The sequence below is a fragment of the Nyctereutes procyonoides genome, unplaced genomic scaffold (assembly GCF_905146905.1).
Source record: "Nyctereutes procyonoides isolate TBG_1078 unplaced genomic scaffold, NYPRO_anot_genome, whole genome shotgun sequence".
NCBI classification, from domain to species: Eukaryota; Metazoa; Chordata; class Mammalia; order Carnivora; family Canidae; genus Nyctereutes; species Nyctereutes procyonoides.
Window position 1 is genome coordinate 37,569,896 of NW_026575131.1, and position 26,028 is coordinate 37,595,923.

Genomic DNA, 26,028 nt, shown 5'->3' on the forward strand with positions numbered 1-26,028 from the left:
CACCTTAGCGTCTCCAGCCAGGCAGAGAACGGATGCCCTGGTCCTCAGCAGCCCAGCCCAGCCCACCATGGTGCCCTCATCGCAAATCTGCTAAGAACAGAAAGAAGCTGTGCTTCACTGAGCACTGAGCACCTTATGCCTTGTTACCCCCATTTTACAGCTGAGGAAACTGAGATCCAAGCCAGGAAGAAACCATCTCTCTGATCCCAGAGACCCTGCCTCTAAATGCCCCCACCCATCCCCCTTGCCCTTCTAGGCACTCACCTTTTGGAGTAAACTTGTCAAGGTCAGCCTGCCGAAGGAGGTCTTGGTTCATGTGGGGACCACAGCATACTTCCTAAAACCAGATCCCAGAGCTCTGAGGGGATGTAAACACCCTGGGGACAGGCAGGACCTGGGAGGGACCATCTCCCCCCAAGCCTACCGGGAACACACTGGGGGCACAGGAATGGGGCAGAAGCAGTGAGTTTCCACAATTCCTCATTCAGAGGCCACAGTGGACCACAAACCACAGCCTCCTGGGACACCTCTGACTCCACCCCCTTCTGGTCCTGCATAGCTTCCCTCCTTACTCTAGAACACTCCTGCTATGTCCAGGGCCCCACAAGATGGAGGGACTACAAGGCCTGCAGTTGTCTCTGTGCATGTTTCCCCCACCAAGGGCAACTCTGGCACCTCTAAATTAGTGAGGATCAGTGGGTCCTTGCACTATCTCTCTTGATCCATCCCAGCTAAAACTTTCCTAAGGCTGTCCAGGACTACGGGGCTCTTTAAACTCTCCCCTAGTCACCCCCTCTCCATTGTCCCCCTACCCCAAGCCCTCATCTGTCCCCTTATATTCTTTCCTCCTCTTCTACACAGGCCATGGCCTCTCTCAGGGTCCCCAAGCTCCCTGCCTGAAACATGCCTCCTGCCAGCCACTCAATACACACATAGTATGACACCTTGTCCAAGGAACCCCTCCCCAACCAGAGCTGGGGGAGGACTCCCCCACCAAAGCTATTGCCCCATGACAGTAGGGACATAGATGTCTTATCCTCACTGTCACCAGTGCTCAGTCCAGGGCCTGTCAAATAGGAGATACTTGGTAATGAATTGTTGAATGAACAAATAGATGGAGGGATAGATGGATGGATGACCAGAAGGATGGATGGGTGGATGGACAAATTACAGGACAGACAGATGGCTAGATGGATGAGTGAACAAGTGGATTGATAGAGAGATAGATGGGAGGGAGGGAGGGAAGGAAACCCACGGGAGGACTTGAATTTGGTAGGGGACAGCTGCCACACTCACCCCAATCTGTTCCAAGCTTCCAGGGCTGAGGATGTCAGAGTAGAACCCACGCTGCTTCATGAGGGGATACTGCTTATCAGTGGCTGTCAGGGGCAACTTCTGGGGCTGCCCCAAGTCTGAGAGTGTGGGTGGGGATAAGGGTAAAGGCAGGGGATTGGGGTCAGCACTTGGAAGAGGCTTCTCTGACCCAAAATCTGGTCCCAGAAGAATCCTCCCCAGGTTATGCTCCAGGTCTGCATGGGTCCTCTTCAGACTACACTCTTGGCCCCCAGGAATACCACTGCACTCTGGACTCTGAGGGGTCCTTCCTGGGCTGTGGCCTTCTCTGTTAGGCTGCTCCATGCTGCTTCTTAGGGTGCTCCTAGGAGAAGATACTGGCATCACTGGAATCTGGCAAGCTTCTGCTCAGCCCCCAGGGGCACCAGGATACAGGGATGCCTTGTCTGCATCCTGTAACAAGCCACAGCTCCTCTCCCCCACAGGGTTTGGGGAGGAAGAGAGTGGTCTCCTAATCTGGACAGATACATGGTGCCAGGCAGGTTCCAATTGGAGACAGCAGAGCCTTCCCTGGACATTGCATGTGAGAAATGAGCCCCTAGAGTCAGGGGCTGAGTGGGGGGAGTCAGGCAAGCTCTTCAGATGCCCCCACTCCAGTGCATCCTTCTGCATTTGCTCACTCCCTCTCCTCCATGTTAGAGAACAAGGCCTGGTTTTGCACAAAGGATACAAGGAGGGTGGCCTGGATCTCACTCAATGAAGGTCCCTGTTTGGTTTTCCCCAAAAGGACTTTCAGCAGGAGGCAGCCCTGGTGCCCCCAGCCCATTTGAACTGCCCTGTCCCTCCCCAGTGTGGGGCACTGGGCCATGCCCTGTCTCCCCCATCTATGTCTGCCCCACACCATAACCCAGGAGCCAGAGGATTAAAGGACCTTCCCAGAAGGATACTGACCCTCCAATGACCCATAGATCCCGCTACCAGCTACAGAATGATATTCACTTGCTCTGGCTCTCAGGGTCAGCTCAGCTCATGCAGTGTATACCCTCCTGTCTCCCCATGGGGTTGCATGCACATCCCCCATTCCAGGGACAAGGGCTTACAGAATTTTTATTGTGGGATGAGCAAGCCCTTGCCAAGCCACTGTTGCTTTTGACTACCTCAAAACGTATCACTGGGGATAAATGCTTGGTCAGGGGAATGTTATAAGAAATTGGATGAGGGCACAGTGATGAAGAGGTTTCCATGTAATGCGGTACAAAGTAAAAAAGGAGCGACGCCTAGGTGGCTCAGCCTTTGGCTCAGGTAGTGATCCCAGGGTCCTGAGATCGAGTCCCACATCAGGCTCCCCGCAGGGAGCCTGCTTCTCCTTCTGCCTATGTCTCTGCCTCTCTGTCTCTCATGAATAAATAAATGAAATCTTAAAAAAGAATAAAATCAAAAAGGAGTGAATCTATAATTAGCTCAATAAAAAAGTCGATTAAAAAGAGAGGGTATCTGGGTTGCCTGGGTGGCACAGCCTGTTAAGTGACTGCCTTCAGTTCAGGTCATGATCCCAGGGTCCTGGGATTGAGCCCCACATGGAGCCTTGCATGCTCAATGGGTAGCCTGCTTCTTCCTCTGCCCCTTGCCCTGCTCGTGTTCATGCTCTCTCAAATAAACAATTTAAAAAAGAGAGAGAGAGAAAGGGTATCTTAACAAAAAGATACCCTGACCCAAGCAAGGCCCTCTCCCTTGGCCCCATCCCATTTCCCACTCCCTGCACACTAGGACAAAGCAGCCAGGAACTTGTGGTACAGGCTGCTCTGTTGGCGGGGTATTTCCTGCTCTGTCATCTCCACTTTAGCCACCAGGTGTGCCTGGCTGGTATAGGCTTCCTGTTGGATCACTGCAGGGGAATCCTGCCTGGATTGATCTGAAAGGCGGAGTGGGCAGCCAGGACTGTCTGGATCAAAGCTACCCCAGCAGTGTTGAAGTAGTCTGCAGCTGCTAAGTCCATTTCTAAGAAGGGGGTGGGGAGTTGGCAAGGCCACGTCAGGGCCCATGACAGGCAGATGGGGCTCTGGCAGGAAGCCCCAAACTCTGAGCCCAAAGGCTGACCAGCTTCTAGCCAGTCAGGCGTGGCCTACCAGTACTCAGCTCCCTGAACCCACTTTCTGGTGGCCAGCCACCTCCCGGGAGGGGTGCTGAAAACAATGTTGAGTCTGGCTCAGTCACCAGCTTTCCCAGAGCACCCTAGGGTACAGAGAACCCGCTGGGGCTCAGCTCCATCATAGCTGCAAACCTATAGATGTTAATCTTTGAACAAAATCACCGAACAGAGCAGTTCTTGGAGAGGACGGGGTCCCCACTCCACGGAAGGGCACCCTGCTCCCTGGTTTCCCCAGCTCTCAAATGTACTTGAACCTATTTGGCTGCTGAACTGGTGTGTTGTCAGGCTCAGCCAAGATAACAGATGCGGAAATGTCCAGGAAAGCACAATGTTTCTGGTGGTAAAAGGACACTGTGATGGGGAGGGGGCGATTCTTGTTCCTATGAGCCCTTTCCCTCTGAGCAGATTGGCAGTAGGGAACCCATCCAGGCACATCCCAAGAAGGAAGGCATAAGAGTAATTTGCCAACGGAGAATCCTGTCTCCCCAACCATCTCTCAGCCCTTTACAAAGATCCACAGTGCCCTTCCTGTCCTACTCCAGCTCTGAGCACTTGTATTTTGCTGGTGTGCACAAGACCTGTGACAGACAGACAGACAGACAGACATGCCTCTATCTCCTGTCAGCCCATGGGTGATGGATGCCTCTGTGTGGGAACGAGCATGGCTGGCAAGAGCATGAGGGCGTGGTTGCCAGCAAGCCTCTGCTGGCCACTCTGGGCACTCTCCCATCTTGCATGAGGACACTGTGTACCAGGGAGCTCTGAGGTTCTACAAAGTGAGTCCTTACGGGAGGAAGGCCTAAGCAGGAGGGCTTCAGAGCCATCCACCCGATTCAACGAAGACCCTGCATCTGTTTCACACACCAGGTTCTGGGTAAGGTATTATCTAATAAGGATCTATAACTTAAAGGATTCTTGAAGTCTCTTCCCTTGATAGGGTTGCCTGGCAAACAATACTGTGGGTAGTAATAATCCATACAGGCTTGGGGTCCTGCCTTTTTGGTGTCCTCGCCCAATGTGAGTCCCTCTGTGTTCCTACAGCTGTCTGAGGCTCCTCCCTTCAGTGGAAATCTCCCTGTATTCTGTGTACACATCTGTCTGCCCTGCCAGGTGACCATGAGAGCTGCAAATGCAGTATTGTTGAATAACATTGATCTCCGGAACCTCAGCACCTAGGCTGGGCTTGGCACACAGTAGGTGCCTAGAAAGTGCTTGTCAAATGATTTTATGAATGAATGGAGTTAAGCAAGAAAGGAAGTTGATGTCTGACAAACTCTGTGATATAGGTACAGTGGATTTACGGATGGGGACACAGAGGACTAAGGAGACTGGGTGCAGCTGGCGTCAGGAGAGGGACTGCGTGGCTGATGAGGAGGTGGGCTCCTTCTCCGCAGGGGCCTTCCACAGTGTGTGTGCGGCTACATTCTCAGCATGCGAGGGGAGGGGCAAAAAAACCCATCCTCCAACCTAGTAAGTACAGGCCTATCTGCAAGGTTTAAAAGTGCGCCCCAGGGATCCCCGGGTGGCGCAGCGGTCGGGCTCCCGGTGCATGGGGCCTGCTTCTCCCTCTGCCTGTGTCTCTACCTCTCTCTCTCTCTCTCTCTCTCTCTCTCTCTCTCTCTCTCTCTCTGTGTGATGACTATCATAAATAAATAAAAATTAAAAAAAGATAAAAGTGCGCCCCAGGGCGCCTGGGTGGCCGGTGGTTGAGGGCTCGGGATCAGGGATGGAGTCCCGCATCGAGGTTCCCGCTTCTCCCTCTGCCTAGGTCTCTGCCTCTTTCTCTACGTCTTTCATGAATAAACAAATAAAATCTTTAAATAAATAAAATATTTTTAAAAACTAAATAAAAATAAAAGTGCGCCCCACTCCTGAGGGCCAAGGCTGGGGAAACCGGGTGCGCCGACGCCCGCAGGCAGGAATGTGGACCCTGGGCGGGGAGGACGTCCACCCTCCCGGCCACTCGCCCTCTGCGCCTAGTGAGGTGCCCCCTGCCCCTTCTCGCTCGGCCCTTCCTGGGCGCCGCCCACTTACCTACCCGCTCCAACGTGCAGAGTAGGGTCTGGAGCCCGTCTCTAAGGAGGGACGCTGGGCCTGTTGCTAAGGGGCGGGACCATCCGTGCGGAGGGCGGGACTTCCGTCTGCGGAGTCTCCCCCCCCCCCCCCCCCCCCGCCGCTCCCCGCGCTCCCTGCTCCGCTTCCCTCACCCCGGCAGCTGCGGGGACCACGGACGCCCTCTAGGCTGTCAAACCCAGGCTCCATTACCCATCACCCCTCCCGGACTCTTCTGGAGTAAGAGACAAAACAGCCGAACGCAGTGCGAGGACTTTGATTGAATCTTGGTAAAAATAAATAAATAAAATTAAAATTACAGTTACGTAAATGATTTGGGGGTAATGATGGAGGAAATTCTTATCTAAGCCACAGCTGCGGGCCAGATGGTCAGGTCGCTGCAGAAAGGGTTGCTTCTGTTCTCTGGAGGCTCAGGGCACACGCACACGTGCACACACGCACACACACCCCGGGCTACAACTCCTCAACCTCCTCAGGGTGGGTGGTGGGTGCTCCTGTACCCCATCCCTGGCCTCAGGCGCCCACCTGCTCCAAGGACCTGGCGTGGGTTCAGGCTTTGATCCTCCTGTCTATCCTGGATATTGAATTTTTGTTAATTCTCTTAGATGTGAAAAACGGTATTGTGGTTATATAGGAGACTGTCCTTGTCTCAGCCGACGTGAGCTGAAGGATTTCAGGACAAATGTCAGGATGTCCGCTGCTGTGACTTCCTTTCAAATGGTTCAGCTCAATTTATATAGATAAGTATAGAAAGAAGATGAAGCAAAAGTGGTCCAATACTAACAATCGAGAAATGTGAAAGTTTACAGGTATTCACTGTACCAGCCTTTACATTTTTTTCCTGGAAGCATTAGGAGGCGGATTACAAGCCAAAAGAAAATTTAAAAACCATCCCACTGAGCACTGGGTGTTATTCTGTATGTTGGTAAATTGAACACCAATAAAAATTAATTTATTAAAAAAAATAAAAAATAAATAAAAACCATCCCACCTTAACCTGAAAACCTTTTCCCACAGAGCTTTCTCAGAGTTAGCCTCACTCTGTAGATGGGAATCAGATCTGAACTGGATTCTACCTTAAAATGTCTGTGGCTGGAGGGGGGAGCCAGAGCGGCCAGGCCACGAGGAGCCCGGAGGCAGAGTGTAAGCCATGGCTGCAGACAGTGACGTGGCCTTTGCACAGGCTTCGCTCCCTCTGTCCAGATCACCTCTCTCCACCAACCCCTACACCTGGCCAACTCCTGTTCATCCTTCACGACCCAATGCTGGTGCAACTTCCCCTGAGCCCAGACTGTGGTATTATTTGCTTTTCTTGTTGGCATTCACACAGTAGGTGCTCAGTGACCATTACAGAAGGAAGGAAGGGGAGTGGGGGGGGGGGTTGGAAGCAAAGGTAGCATAGCTCTTAGAGGAGACAAAGACTTCCAAAGCCCTATTTAGGGCCAGCCTGGATTCTTTGTGGGTCTGGGATAGGCTGTGTACCCTATTTGGCCTATAGAGAGGCACCTGCTTCTCGGCTTTTTCCTGGCACTCCCCACACTGGGTACAGCTGTCCAAAAAACTGCGGTACCCATTCGGGTTGCCAGGGCAACATCAGCCCATGGTGGGACGTCAGGGATGACAGGGGCAGAGTGCTAATCCTGGAAAGTTGCCAAGCAACGCAGTGGGTTGATGACATCACAGGGGCCATGGCTGCCAGACAGACGGATAGGCCACCGCAGCAAGGGTCCACACTTAGAAGTTCCAGCCCACAGATCCACTCACCCCCACCATGAGACAGTCACTGCTGTGTCCCTGGGGGGTGGGGGCCAGGGGTTGCTGCCACTTCCACTTCACCCCTCTACAGGTTTGGGCAGTGGGGCATGACTGTTTCCCTTTCTCCTGGCAGGACACTGGAGTCAGTCCCTGCTCTCTTGGGTCTCAGATGTCTACCCTCTAATGCCTTCATCTCCTCCAATGGTTGGACATGGGCTCAGGCTTTGCTCTTCCTGCCCTGCCCTGGAAGCCACCACACCTACCTGTTCCCTGCGGGAGGAACAAGGACTGAGCCATGACCCCACCCTGGGCTCCTGGCCCTTCTAAGATGGGAGGGCAGTCTTTTACCCTGTATGGGCAGGAAGGGAAGCCAGACTGCTCTTGTTGAAATAGGGAAGACTGGATTCCTGCGAGAACTTGTTGAGTGGGGGCTCTCTACTCCATCTCTGGTTGGCTGCAAGCTTAGGGCTTGAGCAGACAGGTCGATTAGGGCACCTAGGCCCATGCCTTTCAGGCAAGAAGTCTGAGGGCATGGCAGGCCTGGGCTGCCCCCCTCCCTGTGCCTTATCGCTGCCAGTGCTGAGGCTGGGAGCAATGCTTCACTGGCTGCAGAGATGAAAGCCCCATGTGAATAAAAGGCAGAATAAGCCCTTCACGTGGCTGGCCAGCCGGAACAGAGGGCGACAGGCATCCAGACAGGGTGGCTGGAGCTATCTGCTCCCCACCTGCCCCCAGGCAGCCTCTTGGACCTCCCAGGATGTCCCTCTGGTTTTCTAGGCCAGGAGCCCCGAGCAGCTGCTGAGAGAAACTGAGTCACAGTCATGGGGGGCTGTCAGAGGACTAGTTGAGGTCTGAGGTTCACCCTCTCCCTAGGCCTCCTCTGATCCTCCCCCTCTCTGCCATTGGCCAGCTGGCCTCAGCAGCTCTGACCAGCACTTTCTTTGATGAATAAAAATGGAGACAAATTAATTCTCCTTTGATCCATGAGGTCAGCTTGACAGACAAGACCTTAAAAGCCCAGAGCTCAGAGAGGAAGAGGAATTCCTGGGAGACTGGAAGATTGAGGACCCCATGAATGCTCAGTCCTCATCCTGGCCCCCAGACCAAAACCATTCCCACCTGAACTCATGTGCAACTTCCCAGCTGGAATTTGTTCCCTCTTTCAAGTTTTTCTACAACCTCCCATCCCATCTCAGGCTACACCTCCTCAGGAAGCCCTCCCTGATTGCCTCAGCCCACAGAACACACTTACACTCTCTTCAGGGGCCCCAGAGGATCATGGCTAGTGCCATTTGGTAGGGAACCAGACATTGGTCACTGCTGTGTTACCCCACTGGAGGATGGGCTTGAACAACAGCGATGGTGGGGGCTGTGGTACTGCTTTTCCCAGCAGCCCTGCCGGTCCATCAGTCCTAAAAGAACCCGGAGGGGATGACTAGGAAACAGCAACCCACATCAGAGCCACTCCCCTGGAGATGGCCACTGATAGCAGCCCAGCTGCACACAATCCCCCTTCACTCTTTTCCCCAGACTACCTCTCTCTGACCTGCAATTCCAGACCCTGCTCCAAAACAGGGCCCAGGATGCTGGGGCTCTGCTCTCTAGAAGCAGGGGCCAGGAGGAGGTCCAAGTGATAGGCCCCCAGATAGTAATATCTTCCACAGGACATTTCCATGGGACCCGGAGGACTGATACAGGGAGCCGTTTGTCATCATTAGGCTCTGAGTGCCTCTCATTTCCCCTTGGCCCCAAGGAACTCAGTGAGCACCAGCTGACTGATCTCTTGGCCAACTGGGACTGGCCTCATCATCTCGGCTCCATGACCCATTGAAGGCCCCACCCCTCTCCTCCAGGGAACCTGAGTTTATGGAGTCTGGGAACCAGACTGCCATTCTGACCCACCCCAGAAAGTTCTGTGAACAGGGTGGGAGGCCTGGGTTCTGCTGCCAACTCACTGGCAAGTCTCCTCCCTTGCTAGGTCTTAGTTCCTCCATCTGTACAATGGAGTACACAAAACTTGCCAAGGCCTGCACCCAGGCCACCCGTGCAGAATGGTCTTAGGGACACCGGGACTATTGCTGTGCCCCAAATGCCTCCATTCCTGGCAAAGGCTTTGCCCCTGCCACACCTCTGGGACGGAGTGTGTAAGAAATTCCAGACAGGTCAGTGAGGATGGCTTGTTCAAGGGAGGGAATTCCTCATTACCAGAGAAGTGGGGGCAGCCATTGGTGGGGGCAGTCATACCGCTAGGGCAGCAGCTGAAGCTGGCAGCCTCCTTGGCAGTCTGCTCCCACACTCCAGGTGGGCAAGCTGAGGGGGCAAGAAGGGGAGGGCCTTGCCCAAGTATGAAGGAACTTGGGGCTGTCCCCTAGGGCATAGGAAGCCACTAGAATGTGGGCCACAAGACAAAAACCAGTTGCCATGGGGATCGATCCCCAAATCCTTTCTGGGAGTGGTAGGGGCATTGGCAGGCATCCCACTCCTCCTGCTCCATTGTCCTTCCATTCCACCATCTGTTGGTAGGATACTAGAGAGCCAGATGCCACAGTTCCCAGGATCTCAGTTTCCCCACCTGATCTGGACTGCTGGAGACCCCTCAGGCCATCCTCTGGGAACATGCACCCTTCCTAGGCGGAGGGAGGGGTGTCCCTGTGTTCCCTAGTACTCCTGATAGGCCACTCAAGAACCTGTCACTGATGGGTCCCCTGCCCAGATCCCCTCTACCCCCGAAAGTCCCCTGGAAAATGTCATCTCCCCCTGCAAGCTATGCAGGAGGGGATTCAGGTCTCCAAGTGTTCTAGAAAAGGTGGCCCTGGGAGCATGACCCAAGACAATCCCTTCCCTCCGCTCTTCCCAACCTCGCTGTCGACCCTGACCCAGCTCTGGTGACATCTTGGCCTCAGATCTCCTTCCAAGCAGAGGGAAACTTACTCTTGGAGGCTCTGAGGGGAGAAGTGGCTGTTCCCATTCTACAGATGAGATGACTGAGGCCCTGCAGGAGGCCTTGCCATGGGGACACACACCACTAGTTGGGCAAAGCTGGCTTGGCAGCTGGACCCACCATCCTCACCCAGGGCTCTCCCTGTGACCCCTCCTGGTTCCACAGCCCCTCTTGGCTGGCTCTCAGAGCAGGCAGCTGGGCCTGGGGATGGGCAGGGAGCACCTTAGGAAGAATGCCTGGGCTGAGGAGCAGATGTCGGGGAGGGCAGCAGGTGCAGGATAATGGGGCCACCAGGGGAGACCCAGGGAGCAGGTGCTGCCATGGAGGGGGTGAGGTTGCCATTGTGTGCCCAGTTCCGGTGGGCCTAGAGTAGGAGGGGGAATCCCTGTGAGCCCCTGGGCCACCCTGGCTTATGCTCAAAGGTCATCCAGATGCCTGAGCTCAGGCACACAGCCAAGCCCCTCCCCTGGGTCCCAGCAACCCTCCAGGTTGCCATGACAACCGGCACTTTCATCCCTGTCCCTTTGTCTGGTCACGGTCCAGCTTTTGTGTCCAGCCATAATTAGCAGGGGGTGGAGGGGGATGCACTCAGCAGGGGTGGAGTTGTGAACCCAAGGCAGAGGGGGCTGGAGGGCAGGTTAAAGAACACTGGAGACCTGAAAGCCTGGACTTTTCTGGCCACCAGCCCTGTGGTATGTTGCTGACCATACCCTCAGAGCTGGGTCCACAGGCTTGGGGGTGACCTGAGTCCCAGGTGCCCCTGTCCCCTCCCTGCACCTCATTTTCCCAGCTGTGCTTGGAGCTACAGACCACCTGCCCCCGCTAGTGTTCTGTGAGGGCAAGCAAGAGTATAGGCCAAACCTGAGAGGGTTTGTTAACTCCCCTGTACGACTGGGGAAACTGAGGCACAGAGCAGAGCTGGGCCTTGGCCTGGATCAGGCCACAGTAAAAGAAACCTCCTGGGGGACCCAGGACCTCAAGCAGGCCCCCAAATCAAGCAAAGCAGAGCCTCAGGAGGTTAGGTAGTCCCTCCTCTGACACACCCCATAGGGAGGAGCCTGGCCACCAGGATTTGGTGGGGTGCAAATAGGCTCTGCTGTCCCAGGCCCCACCTGCTACATGACTTTGGGGAAGCCCCTTCTCCTCTTGGAGCCCCAGTCTATAAAAACAAGGAGGGGTCTACAGTAACAGGGGACCCTCCCTCCTATAACCTGGGTAAGAAGGAACAAGACCTACTCTGCAGCTCCTCGATGGCCCCACAAATGCCCCACAACCTTCTGCGCCCCCAGCCTCACCCCTGGCACCCCCTGCATCCACCTTTCCTTACTGCTCTGGGCCCTCGCAGCCTTGGTTCCTCCTCAGACAGGAATCCAGAGGTCCTGGGTCACCAGGAGTCGGTAAGCATGATCACTGCGGTCTTAAATCTCAAGGAGTCCCCTTAAGACAAAAGTGATTTTCAACAGGGAACTGCCCCCTGAGCTGAAGCAGAGAGCCCTGGGGCAGGGGCCAGCTGTGAACACCATTCCTGGAACAGGACAGCACAGAAGGAGGGTCACAGGATGTCTTTAGCATCACTTGTCCTTCCTTCCTGGGCTGGCTTTTCTGATTCCTGAGGGGGTCAGGGATTCCTCCCCCAGGCTCAGCACACTGCAGTCTCATGGGACAAGGCTGGGTGCCCTGAAGATGATCCGCACAACTGTGCCTATGTGGAGCAAGCTTCTGTAGGAACTGCCGCCACCCTCCATGGGATCCAGGGCTCTGCTGGTATCTCCGTCCCAGGAAAGACCCCCTCCACCAGGACAGCACCACACATATGACAAGGCCCAGAGACACCTATTGGCAGATACCTTAGTCAAGGAATGCCTACATCCCTCCTTCTCAGCCACCACTGGTTCCCCTGAATGAGAGACCTCAGGAGAAGGGGATGGGAGAGGAGGGGGTTGGTCAAGGCTGCTCCTGCAGCTGGAGTGAATGATGATCAGAGAACCAATTCAGACCAGTAGGGCAGGCGCATATCTCAGCACCACTTGGCCATCTTGGGAAAATATTACTTCCTCTTCCCCATGAACATCTTCCTCTGGGACTAGCTCTGTGATTGGGCTGGATGTGAGAGGGACACAGCAGAGCTTGCTACCTGAGGCCAATAGGTGAGTTCAGGGGCCTAGCCAGAGGTGACATCTCTGGGCAGCCTGTGCAAGGAGGAAGACAGTGTCCACCTGTATAGTCACTCATGGTTATTCGGAGCGAGTGCCCATTATTGAGGAATTAGCGCATGTCCTGGGGATTACTCACATCATGTCATCAATCCTCACACCAGCCCTAGAAGGTGGTGACTAGGATTGCTTCCCTTTTTACAGGTGGGGATACTAAGGCTCAGAGAGGTTAAGCTGCCTTGGGGAAGGGGATCAGTAGACCCACCAGAGGGATAAGAAAGAGTCAGAGGCAGAGCTGAGGGCGCTGCTAGATACAAGACACTGCAGGGCTCAGGGTTTTTGAGCCCGAGGTAAAACATTTTTTTAAGTAGGCTCCATGCCCTGTGTGGAGCCCAGTGTGGGGCTCAAACTCACAACCCTGAGATCAAGACCTGAGCTGAGATCCAGAGTTGGATGCTTGACTGACTAAGCCACTCATGTGCCATGGTAAAACATTTTTTCTAATGGCTAGAGCCAAGGGTGCCTAGGTGGCAGGGAGCTCTCAGCCAGGAGAGGCATGCAGGAAGAAGCCAGGTGGAGTACCTGTCACTGGGCATCAGAATGGAAATGGAATAATGTCCAGAGCATGTCAGACCCTAAGGTGTCATTCCCAGCCCCACCCAGCCAGAGAAGGCAGCACTTCCTAAGTAGGGATTAAAGGACAGAGGGGGACTCTCTGTTCAGAACTATCCCCTTTGCTCCATCACTAGGGGTGGCTTCCACTTTGTTAATAAGAAATTTCAGAGGACCAGGGACAGGGCACAGATGGGGACATAAGGCTGGGAGTGAATGCCCCCAATTATGCATCCTAGGCACTTAACTCGCCTCACCCTAGTCCCAGCTCTGTGGGGTCTCAGAACCCAACTCCACTCCCAAAGCCCCTCCCCTGGGGGCTTCAGGCTCTACTTTCCCCTGACAGCCAACCAGTGCCCCAAGTCCCACCCTTTTACCCCTACACATCCCCCAAATCCAGTTACTCTTCTCTGGCCTCCCCCGGCCACCAGCCAGCAGTTACCAGTTCCTTTCCTACCCAGCAGCCCTGCTTAGACCCCTCCCCGGCCCCCCTGGACCCTCCCAGATCTGGCCCCTCATTCTCTGCACTCCCTCTGAGCAGAAGGAGCCCCTTTTCATTTCTGGCACACACAGGTGCCTGACCCCCTCCTCACCTGGATCATATTCTTTGCTGCTCAGACAGCTTTTCTCCCAGGTCTGGGATGAGCACCCCTGTGCTCCACTAGCCATGACAAAACTGTAGGGCCATCAGGAGATCTGCCTTCTCAGACAGACCAAAAGTGCCATGGGGCACAGTCCAACCTGCCTCAGCCAGCTTTGTGTCCCAGCTGGCCAGCACAGAGAGGCCTAGTGAGCCACAGCCAAATGGATGAGTGAACGGGATGTGACCACAGCTGGGAGGACCGTCCCATGCAATGAGTCCTGAAGCTGTGGCAGGATGTGGGTTTGGGGAGACATCTGGTCAGAAGGCCAAGGAAGCCTTGCAGATCCTCTGCAGGGGCCCCAGACTTGTGTGGCCCCACTCCTGCCCTGAACCATAAAAAAGAGGGCATGTCTAAGAGCCACACACCTGCAGGACAGAGGAACAGGAGTTAGGAGTTCAAGCCAAACGGAGAGGGTGATTTACGTGGATTCCTCTGACTCACACATTCCCCTTAAGCGAAGCCATTTGACGATCTTCCTGGGGACCACCGTGGGACATGAGGGAATCCAAAGGACGAGCCACAGCACACCCCTCGACCAGAGGGGAGGATGCCTGTTGGTGACTTTGCGCATCCCCCACCCGCACTCCTCCAGCCCCAAGCACCCCTGCGGGAGGAGAGTTGGCAAGTTTGATAGTGTGCAGGTTTCCCTGGCCTGGCTGACCTTGAACCTCGGTCGACTGCTCTCTGTGGGTGGTCCAGGTCTGCTTGGCTTCACACCACCCTGCTCAGTGACAGCCTCCCAAAACCCTGGCGGGCTTCCAGGCCTCAGAGGAAGCCATCGCCTTTGCTGCCACCATCACTGCCACCACTGCCGCTTCGAAAATGCAATTACAGCAAACAGCCGCGCCTCACTTGAGCCTCGCCATCCACACCTGGAACTAATTAACTTAATTAGGCCTTAATGAGCTACACTGGTCGGAAGGCCTATTTTTACTTAATTATCTCCTAATGTGCTTGGCATGGAGGAGCGAGGGACCTGGAGGATGGCTTTGGCGGCGGCGGCCACTTCCTCGCCCTGCAGAAGGGATACCCGGGAGTGATGCCCGTCTGCCAGGAGCGGGCCCCACGGCGGAACTGAGACGCTGGGCGTGGGAGTGAGGCCAGGCTGCGGGCCACAGCTGTGGGGACAGCATCCCTCCCCACCGCCCCATCCGACTGTCTTCCCTGCCTCAGCAGGGGCTGAAGGGAATTACTCCTCCAATGGGGAGGCCGATGCCCAGAGAGGTCAGGGGCTTACCTGAGGACACACAGCCCACTCATGGTGGTAGGGAGTAGTCCCAGACACTCGAAGGAGCATTTTAAGCCATGGTGGGGTCCTGTGAAAATAGGCTATAGCCTCTCCCGCACCAGGCCTGGTTAGGGTGGGCAGAGGATTACCTGGACAGCTGGCCTCCAGGGTTTCCATGGCAACACCTTTAGCCCATTTGGGCCTTGGCTCAGGAAAGCCAAGTTTGTGGAATCAGCTTATTTGTCCAGCTTCGGGGTGGAGTGAGGTGGTCTTGACTCACCGGGCAGATATGGGGGAGGCATTGAGAGTAGGGTCCTTCCCAACTGGCCTCTGCTTTGACCCTTCTAGGGACCTCCAGATGATTGGTTCATTTGAACCTCTGGGCTCCTGGAGCTGAAGGGGGACCTTAGGTCTTGTGTCTCTGCTAAAAATGAATGAGCTCCCCCTCGCTCTGCAGCGGTACTGTCTCTGGAACTCCAAACTTAAACCTGACAACCATTTCCTTGGTGTCCCCAGCCCTGGAGCTCCTGGCCACCAGCCAGGTCTTCTTAGTATTCCCCTCTTCTGAAAATGGCCACACCATTGGCTCATGTGCCCAAGCCAGGAACTGGGAAGCTGCCCTGACAACCCTCCCTTACACCCCATACCCAACACTCAGGAGTCCTGTTGGTCCTGCTTCCAAACCACATCCCAGATGCTGGTGCCCAGTGTTCCCAGCAAGCACCCTAGTCTTAGCCGCCATCCTCTCTCATCTGGACAGCTCTGCCCTGGTCTTTCACCTCCAAACCACCGCCACAGTCAATTTTAAAAATCACTCCCCAGTCTAAAACCCTTTAATGACTTCCTGTCACATACAGAATAAAGTCCATGGGCCTCAACCTGACCAGTAGGTGCCTGCCTGTCTCCCTGGTCTCATCCTCCATCTCATCTCCTTTCTCCTCTTTTCCTTGCCCCAGTCACATGAGCTGTCCTTCAGTGCCTCAGGGCCTTTGTGCATGTTGCTCCTTCTGCCTGGAATGCTCTTCTCCCAGTTTCTGGATCCCTCAGATCTTGGCATAAATATCACTGCAGCCTCCCATGAACCCAAAGCCTGACATGTCCCCCAGTCTTGGCACCTCACTGTTAGGCTCTTCTGCATCACACCTGCATGATACTGTTCTTGTTTTCCTGTCTCTTGCAACTAGAGGATAGTCTCCATGAGGGCAGGGATTGCATCTGTCTTGGTCCCTACTGGATGCCCAACCTAGAACACCATATGCCTAACACATGAAAGGGACTTTTTGTTGAATGGATGTTGAGGGAGTGCCTTGACCCTCCCACAAACAGCCAGGGCCCCCAGCCCCTTCCTCAAGGTCCCCAGAGCCCACCCAAATACCTCATGCCTGAGGATGGCATTCCCACATCCTTCTCTGGCCTCCCAGCCTCTGCTCACACTGGTACTGCCTGAAGTCCGTCCTCGTCCTCAGGGACTGAGAGCCTTGCCTCCCCCAGGCCCAGCAGGTGCTGCTTTTCCATCAGTGAGGGAGAAGGTCAGACCTCTCTACTCGGTATGGCCCCTACTCTTGGATCTTTCTGGCACTTATCTTTGCTTCCCCTTTGGATGGCACTCCTTACACCTAGATCCGCCTGTACTCTGAGGTCAGGAGCTCCTGGAGATATTTACCCTCACCTCTGCCTGCCCATCACTTCCCATCCCTGCCCTAGTAACCAGGCCCAAGGTGCTTAGGCCACGGTCAGCAATTAGTAAGCACACCGGCCTCACCCTGAACACATAGCTGTGGAGGAGCTCAGATAACAACAGAATCTACACATCCGAAGGGATCGCCTATAGGATGGGGCACCATTGAGTGGGAGAGTCTAAGATGGCCCCAGGGCCCAGGCCTCCCAGATAGGAGACAGGGATTCCCCAGTTCCAGAGGGCAGGGGGCCCAGCCTGAAACAGACAGAACTGCCAGTTGGAACTGTCACCCCAGGGGCCCTGACTGCCTGGCAGGGCACAGGTGGGACATAAAGGGGTGGGGCAGCTGTGATGTTATAATTTAGAGGGAGGTTAAATAGATGTCAGGGTGGGTGCCACCCCTCCAGCGGCTCTGGACAGTCCCAGGATGTCTGACTGTGGATCATAGACTCTCTTCTTTCATACAGGGAAACAGGCCTGAGGAAGAGGATAGCCCAGGTGACTCAGCCAGGCAGGGAGGAGGTTTGCAGAAGCCTGATTTCAGTTCTCACAGCAGCTCTTGGAGGCCCCAGGGCCTCATTTTCCCCATTGGCACAACAGTGGCCCTGCTTCCCATCTTCTCTCACTTCCCGGTTCCCGCCATCCAGGAAAGCTACAGATGGTCTTGGGAGGGTCAGGGCCCTGCCTCCCAATCTTGTGGAAGGGAGGGGAGGCCAGGGTCTAGAGACTGCCTGCCTCAGTGATCCCCTGCCCCTCCCAGGGAAAGGAGCCTACCTGGCAGGAGACCTCCCTGAGACTGAGGGTGACCTGCCTGGGCTCGAGAAGTCTCCAGCCACATTGGGCTGCCTCTTAGGGTCAGCACTGCCATGATATATGTTTGCTCTGAGCCTGTTTCCCTACTAGTCCAATGAGAATAACAATAGTCCTTCCAGTGTGTGGCCTTACAGGGCCGCTGTGAACCACCACCAGGCCAGTGGGTAAGAGAAGGTGGCTCTCATGAGCCACAAAGCCCTGTAGATAGGACAGATTCCACTAACAGTGGCATCTCAGGCAGACAACTTGGGGCAAAGGGGCCTGTAGTCCTCAGGGCTCCAATCTCAGTCACCCCAGCCAAGCCAAGGGCCCTGCCATGCCCTGGGGTTGTGGGGGTAGCAGCATCCATGAGGGATGGGGGCGGAGGGGTGTCAGGGACTCCCTCTGCCCTGGAAACTGCCTTTCTGCCCCTGCTGACTCCCCTGTCCTATGCTGTCCATGGCTGCCTGCAGTTACCAGCAAATACATAGAGCAAGTGAAGCAAAATAGTAATAATTGAACATGACTAAAGGGTATATAAGTATCTTAGATTATTCTTATTTTGACAACTTTTCTGTAAGTTTGAAATTATTTCTAAATAAAAAGTGGAAGAAGGGAAGCCTACCCACAGGGCGGCTGCTGCCTGCCTCCCTCCCAAGCACAGGCAGCTGCTCCGGCCTCCATGCTGGAACCAAAATGGAATGAGCGTTTCCACAATGTCGCCTCCCGCTGACGGCTCATAATTGCATGTTGAAGCCATGCGATGGAGCCCAACTTACACTAATTATGTCATTACCCTAATTAAGTAAATACTGTATGTGCTAATTGGCAGAAATCACTTTGGGGGATGGGCAGGGGGAGAGGAGGCCTGTGTACCCTGGGCTCTCACATGGGGGAGCTTGGGGTAACAGATGCAGGGATGCATTCCTCCCTCAGATCCATCACCCAAATGGGGTTTGGAGAGAACTCTCAGCCTCCACCCTAGACAGGCTCACAAGGTGCTGAATGGTGGTCAGAGACCCAAGCTGGAGGCCTGCCTTTGCCCTGACAGACCAGTGGTCTTGAACAAGACCCTTTCTTCTCTTGGGTGGGTCCCCCTGCCTAATCCCCACCACCACTTCAGCACCCCCAGAGCCTGTGGACTCTTAGGGGGCACAGGGGCATCAGAGAGAATGTCCTAGCAGGACTAACCAAGCCACTGGCATCAATCTATGGGACATCAGTCATATGACTGGCCTAGGGCAGCAGGAGGGAGAAAGGCTGATAGCAGAGCAAAGCTGTAAGCCCTAACATAGCACAGTGTGAACCAGCAAAGGAATAAACAAAGCTGGCATTTCCCAGAAGCCATGTGAGGTAGGAAGATCTGAGGAAGTCTAGAGGGCTTCCTGGAGGAAGAGGAATTCAACTACAAGGAAAAGAAATCAGAGCTTCAGAACTCAGATCATCTTTCACCATGCGATTTTGTTCCCCAAACATTTAAGTTTACTATTATGACTCATTTGATACAGGACGTTTTAGTTTTTTTTGTTGTTGTTGTTTGTTTGTTTGTTTGTTTTTTAAGTAAGCTCTATGGGCTAGAACTCATGACCCCAAGATCAAGAGTCGCATGTTCCACCAACTGAGCCAGCCAGGCACCCCTTACCGTGTGATTTTTCAAGGCCATACTTAACCATAACCTTCGGATGAGGGTTAGGAGGAATAAGAGAGAAGTCATCTGAAGGACAGCCTCCAGATGGGACTCCAACCATTTGAGAGCACTGGAGGGACAGAAGGAATGCCAGCCCTGTGTTAGGGACCATCACATAAGCCCCAGTATGACCAGAGCCCCCATCCTGCCCTCTTTCAGCCCGTCAGCATGGACCAGCTATCAAGTGGGGCCCCATCCCTGCCCTGTCCCTCATGGGTTGTGGTGACGGTCCAAAGGCAAGAATTCCAGGCCTTGGCGCTGGGGCTGGGGCTGGGGCCTCCAGCAGCTGAGTTTCCCAAGCCCACTCGGGGCCAGGCAGGCAGTACCCCATTTCCTGAGTGTGCCCAGCTGCCACAGTGTGGGCATCTCTGCTCTTTCAGCTCCACCCTGCCTGCTTGCTGCCAGCTCCATAGGCTGCAGCTCCACTCCCGGCAAACACCACAGACTTACTCCAGTGGGCAAAGGCTCCCTGACTCCCAGGCTGGAGGAGCAGAAGATGAGTGGCATCCAGCCCTGCAGCCCAACTCTCAGGTGGCCTGAGCCAAGGGCCTCCAGTTCCCAGGCCTCGAGCTCCTAGTAGATGATGTCCACTCATTCCTTGCCTGTTCCAGACCTTCATTCATCCCACACAACGTGGTCTGGGCTCCCTTAGGCTAGCTAGCTCCAGGAGACAGAAACAGAAGCATACAGCCACATGCCTGCAACTTACTCTCAAATAGCTCAGGGAAAAAATTATGTATGATTTTCTCTCTCTCTCTCTCTCTCTCTCTCTCTCTCCTCTGTCTCTGTCTCTCTCTCTCTCTCTCTCTCTCACACACACACACACACACACAGCAAATACATAGAGCAAGTGAAGCAAAATAGTAATAATTGAATATGACTAAAGGGTATATAAGTATCTTAGATTATTCTTATTTTGACAACTTTTCTGTAAATTTGAAATTAATTCTAAATAAAAAGTGGAAGAAGGGAAGAAAAGATAGAAGGGAGGGAGGGAGGAAAGAGGAGGGAAGTAGATTCTTTCCTTTCTTGGGGTTCCAGGCTGCTGAAAGATGTAGTTAGATCAGTGCAGTTGGGTTGATGTGGCCCTGCTCACTGGGGCCGGAGGAGGTGGTAGGGAGTGAGGCAACACAGAGTCTAAGGGGCATCTAACTCTTACCCTTTCTGTGGAGGGTGGGACTGAGGGCAGAGTGTCTTCCCCTCTCCCCATCACAGATTCAGGCCAGCCCTTGGCTCCCTCCCCTTCTGTCCTCCAGAGAATGTAGGTGTGCTGGAATTTCTATGAGCAGTCTCCAGTGGGACAAGGGAAAAGTCCTTTGGTCAGAAGGCTTAGGAGGACATTCTGTACCCCCTGGGCCTGAGAGGAGACACTATGCCCAGGGCCAGAGAGGGAAGGTAGGACTCTGGTCAAGGCCACCCTGCCTCAGCTGCCCCCTGCAGCACTAACAGCACTAACACAGACTTGTCCCTGAGCAGCCCAAACGGACTTCCCTGGTGCCCTTGCCTGTCCCAGCATCGCTTAGGCACTTAGACGCAGGAGGGAAGTGGCAGCCCCAGAACTGCGGGGTGTGGAGAGGGAGGCATCTGCTGCCCACAGGCTGTTGAGGGCTGTTGCTCTGGGCTCTGGACACTCACCCTCTGCAGCCCCTTTCCCACCTCATGTCCGCCCTGTCCCCAGCTCCCCACTCCCTCATCCCTATCCCTCCCCTCCTCCCCTGGGACCCCAAATGTTTTTGCCTAAAAGGGGACCTGCCCCACCCAGCTTTCAGGCCAAGCTTCAGACCCTGTAAACCATCCCCTCCCCCAAAGAGACAGTGACACTGGCATCCTGATGTGTGGTCAGCCCCTGCGGCCAGCATGCTCGACCTCTCTCAGAGGAAGGGGCCCTGCCCACTCTCACAGCCCACCCCCTCTCCCCTTGACCTCAAGCTGCCACTTCGGAGCCTGGACCGCCTCAGAGTGGACCTGCCCTCCCTTCTGGAGACTCTGTCCAGGACGCTGGGGACTGCGGCACCCAGAGGTCAGCAGGGGCCGACTCCTCCATTCGGACACCTTTGTTCTGCTCCCGCCTTTGTCCCGGCAACACCCCCCTCCTCCCAGCCTGTTAGCCCTCACCCGGCGCCCGCCTCTCCCTCCCCTTCCCCTCGGTGGCCTTTGGCCACCCAGGTGCCCCAGCAGGCAGAGGGCAGAGGACGGGTGGGGCCCCCTGCCCGCGGCCGCCCGCAGCCCTGCCTGTCACCCCGCTCCCTCTCCGGCCCACGCCCCGCGCCGTGCAGTCCCTCGAACAATCCTCCCCTCTGTCCCCTCCCCACTTCCTCTCCCCTCGGCGCCCCGGCCCTCAGTCCCTCAGTCCGGGGAGTCAGGCGTGATCTCCCCGCGATCCCCTCCCTCCCATCTCCTCCCTCGCCCTCTCCCTTCCCTCTTCCCCTCCAGCCTCCGCTCCTTCCCGCTCACTCACCCTCTCCCTCTCCCGCTGCCCCCCTCTCTCTCCCCCACCTCTTTGTTTCAGCCGAGAACTGGCTCCTCGGGACAGTTCCCACACTGCAGTGCCTCTGGTGCGGAGACAGCGCCACCGAGGTGAGCGGGGAGCCGGGACGCCGGGCGCGGCAGCCGGAGCCCTGGGGGGCGGGCAGGTGGGGACGGTGGACAGTCCGGCGCGGCGCCTCCCGGCCCGGGGCAGCGGGCACAGCAGTCAGAGAGCCCAATGCCCCGGCGGTCAGCAGGAGCCCAGGGCAGAGGGGTGGCCACTTGGCTGCGGGGCGCCAGGGAGTAGAGCTGCTTGGGAGCCGGCAGGCTCCGTCCCTACCCTGGCGTCCCTACCCTGGGGTTGGCTTCTAAGGGTGGCCTTGGGCTGAGGGGGACCCTCAGGGGGGCCTGTCTGGGTGGGCGGGGGCTGGGCTGCCCGGAATAGCCACACCTGAAGGTGTGTGTGCCTGGTCCTGGAGTCCAGGGCTCTGAACCCTGCCTCTGGCAGGGCTGTGGCTGCAAGGTTGCTGGGTGGCAGCAGTGGCGCTGTCCACAAGGCTGTGACCCCTAAGGTGCCTGTCCCTGCCGGGGTTTTGGTTGCTGGTCAGGGATGTGCTGGGCTGCTTCCACTACCCAGGTGGGGGGGGGCAGTGGGCAGAGAAGGAGAGATCTGCTCCCTGCCACAGGCTGACTGTTTTCACCCCAAGCTCCTGACCAGCAGATCCACAGAGCTACATGTGGGGAGGGGCTGTCTCCCTCCACTAGGGATCCTTGACCAGCTCCCACAAAATAGGATCCCCAGGACAGCTTTACCCACAGTAGTGAACAGTAGGGATTCAGGCCAGAGCCCAGATGCTCTTGTGGTCAGCCTCCTGAACTGGACAGGGAAGAAAGTGGGGAGGGGGGCAGAGGGGGTTGGAGAGAACAGGTGGAGACAGAGCCCTAGCTCCTTCCTGCATGAGACTACAAGTGCAGTTATTAGAGATGACCCAAGGCTCCCAGGAGACCCAGAGACCCTGAAGCTGGGCAGGCTGGGTGGGAGTAGATGGAATGGGCAAAGCCAGTGCTGGGACCCCGCCCCCTTCTCAGCTGGAGGCGGGGATGGAGAGGCAGGGCTGCTTGGGGACCATGCGCTGCTCACATTTCTCTAGAGAGGCAAGCAGGGTGGCTCTGCTGACTGCCAGAGGAGGGGCAGGAAAGGTTGGGAATATGCAGAGACCAGGAGGGAGCTCCCCAGTGGGATGCATCTTGGGGACACAGCTTCTGGCTATCTGGCCAGGGCAGGACCAGATCCTATATAGCTCCCTGAACTCCCAGGAAGCCATCCATGTACAAGATCATGGTGGGTAGTGACCCATAAGGCAGAGCTGCCAGGGGCATTTGTCCCCCTAGGACAGGTCAGTTGGGGCACTTGTTTCTTTTTTTTTTTTTAATTTTTTTATATTTTATTTTATTTTATTTATTTATGATAGGTACACAATGAGAGAGAGAGAGAGAGGCAGAGACATAGGCAGAGGGAGAAGCAGGCTCTATGCACCGGAAGCCTGATGTGGGATTTGATCCCGGGTCTCCAGGATTGCGCCCTGGGCCAAAGGCAGGCGCCAAACCGCTGTGCCACCCAGGGATCCCGGGGCACTTGTTTCTGAGGCCCAACTCTTCTCACCCTCTTCCCTAATACAGCCTCCTCAACTGAGCAGGCAATAACCCCAGATGGACCAACATGTACAGAGAGATAGAATCAGAGCTATGGGCATCAGGTCTCAAAGGCCCAGGTGGTTTGCCACAGCCCAACCCATCCAGTCCCTATGGGCCCAAGGGCAGCCTAGCCAGGGGAAGTGTGAGAGGAAAGCCTCAGGACTGGTCCTAGTGATTACCCGGGAGCAGCTGACCCCCAGACATCCCGGTCTCAGGGGAAAAGGCCACCCCTCCTGGCCTGGACTCAGCTCAGCACAGCTCCATGACCCCACTCTCATGCAGCAGCCTGCCTAAGCCATTGGCTACACCCTGAGTGGTGTGTCAATATCCCACACCCACCCCTATACAACCCCATCCTCCCCTAGCACACCTCCAAATTCTCTCACTCTGCTAGGGATTCCTAGCCCACAGTTAAGCCAGTTCTCCCCCACCCCACTCTAGGCCTCATCATGTCCCTCACCCATGATCCAGATCCAGAGGGATCAGGCCACCCTGTCCATTTTTCTCTGAGACACAAAGGGGGCTCCCTCTCAGGCTGGGTTAGCTTACTCTAGCTCTAGCTGACACCCCCTCCCCACATTGGTTCTGTAACTTCTCAGGGCACTGCACACACTAGCAGCCATTTAAAATTCAAAGACCACCCTTCGCAAGTGCTGGTCAGAGGGCCTCAGTCATTGGGCATCAAGGCCTTACTGGCTCTAACCCAGGCCCTGCCTGGAAGAAGGGGGCTTCCCTGAGTAGAGAGCTCGCCAAGCCTCTCCTTGGAAAAGGCCAGCACCTCTATCTTCCCTGCCTCCTTCCCTGAGCACCCCCACTTCCACAGAACTTTCCTGCCCAGATCCATCTACTGCTGACACCTCCCCAGAGAGGCAAGCAGGACAGGATGTTGTCCCCATTAGACAGAAGAGAAAAGCAAGAACAGGAGAAAGGAAGGTGGCAAGGCCAGGATCTAGGACCCAACTCCCACTGCAGGGCTCCTTCTAAGGCTTTTAACGAGCCATCCCGTGAGAGCCTACATAAGGGCAGGGTACCTACGCTCATCAAAGCATCCACCAGTTGCCCAGCTGCTCCACCCCCATCCCCAGATCCTCAAGATCCTGATGGCATTGAGAGGGGTGTCTGAACCACGGCTTCTAGCCTTGGTTCCAAAGTGGACATCTGGAGGGCTGCCTGAGGGGAGAGGGGAGCTGGGAGGGGTTCCCCAGCCTGGTGATACACCTCTCTCTCACCTGCGGCACTCTCACCTCCTCCACCTCCTGGCACTCCCTCCTGGCATCCCCCATCTCTGCAAAGCGGGCCTCAGCATCCGAGTCCTGAAATAGCCTCCCCATACCACCCCTTGCCAAAATCCCAGGAGGCTTGCCACTGCTGCCCATGTGAAGTCTGACCCTCCTCAGCCAGGCACACAAAGCCCTTCACCAGTTGGCCTCTGCCAGCCTTTATGGCCTCCTTGTCCAACTTGCTTCACTGTATCTCGAATGGCTGACCACACCAAACTGTATGTCCTCACCCGGGTGGCAGAGCAAGCATGGCTCAGATGCCTGCTCAGGAAGTAGCTGTGGGTTGGGTGGGACACACACATACCTACACACATTCCCATGCACACATACATGGATCTGCATAGAAAATCTGTATAGAAGCCCATCCATCACCCAACCACATGTGGTTTTCTACCTAATCAAACACACAATGCAACTGTGAAATCTAAACCAAAAAGGGACTGACAAATCTGTTTTATGGTTCCCACAGAGGCCAAGCGTGGTCACATCACCATCTCCAAGCACTTGAGGGACAAGCAGAGAGGCAAGAGTGGATCCCTGACTCTGGCTGAGCCCTCTCTGGGCCCCAGGGCCTCTGAGCCACAGAGGGTGGGCAAACAGGTCCCGACCAGGCTCTCCTGGTTTGGTGGCAGAGTTGCTGAGGTGCCCCAGACAAGCCACCTTCTCTCTCTGTTTCTCCAGCTATAAAACAAAGAGACTTGGATTAGCTGATACCTACGTGCTGTCCAGGCCCACTGGCCAGCTCTTTTTAGTTCACACCAAGTACGGAAAATGGAAGGGCCTGCAAAGGTGGCAGCAATGGGGGTGGGGGGTGGTTGCTTTTGCTGGGCACCCTTCGTGGCAAAAGCCTCCAGGTGGGCCAGGGAGAGCTTCAGGGAACGGAAATTAGGTGGGCACGAGGATGACGGTAACCTGAGCCAAGAGAGACAGAAACCAAGAGCCATAGGATGGAGCGATTATTATGACCCATAATTGAAATTTATGGAGCAAATAATAAGTCCTATTGAACACCATGCAGTGTTTATATCATATTTTCATTTAGATTGACACCAAATATAACTATTCTTATCTTGGGTATACCAAATGAGCAAATCTAATGGGTTAGGTGCAATCCAGTCCCTGGCCTCCTAGCCCCCACAGAGGCACAGCACAAGGGCCAAAAGGGTACAGGGGAACCCTCCAATGAGACCCCACCGACACCCAAAGCCCTCAACAGGTATGTAAGCAGCATAGTCCACAAGCAACAGCACACCCTCTACCCTTGGCCACCCACATCTGTGTGTTCACATACCAACACACACACACACACACACACACACACACACACACACACACACACACTGTGGACAGGGCAGACAAGCACTCTGCCACAGGTCCTGCCCTCTTATCCTGCTCTTGCCTGGAACTTGACACCCAATGATAATATCCATGCTCCCAAGGGCAAGGATTGAAACAGAACAGGGCATATCTAAAGGCTGTCAGAGGAGCAAGAGGGCACAGGTACTGCCATATAGGGGCAATATCCCCCAGACTATGACCCCACAGTCAGTGAAAACTCCATGCCAGCACAGAAGCAAAGGAA

General features: G+C 55.3%; 1 protein-coding gene across 1 annotated transcript in view; it reads right to left on the minus strand.

Moving 5' to 3' along the window:
- DNAH1 (dynein axonemal heavy chain 1) overlaps positions 1–13,596 on the minus strand; it is an 84,527-nt gene extending 70,931 nt beyond the window's left edge. The window contains exons 1-3 of the mRNA XM_055343646.1: positions 13,570–13,596; positions 1,297–1,657; positions 265–337 (exon numbers count right to left, since the gene is read on the minus strand). Coding sequence (XP_055199621.1) covers positions 265–337; positions 1,297–1,638 — 415 coding nt within the window. The 5' untranslated portion in view covers positions 1,639–1,657; positions 13,570–13,596. The remainder of the gene's footprint in view (positions 1–264; positions 338–1,296; positions 1,658–13,569) is intronic.
- Positions 13,597–26,028: the final 12,432 nt, after the last annotated feature.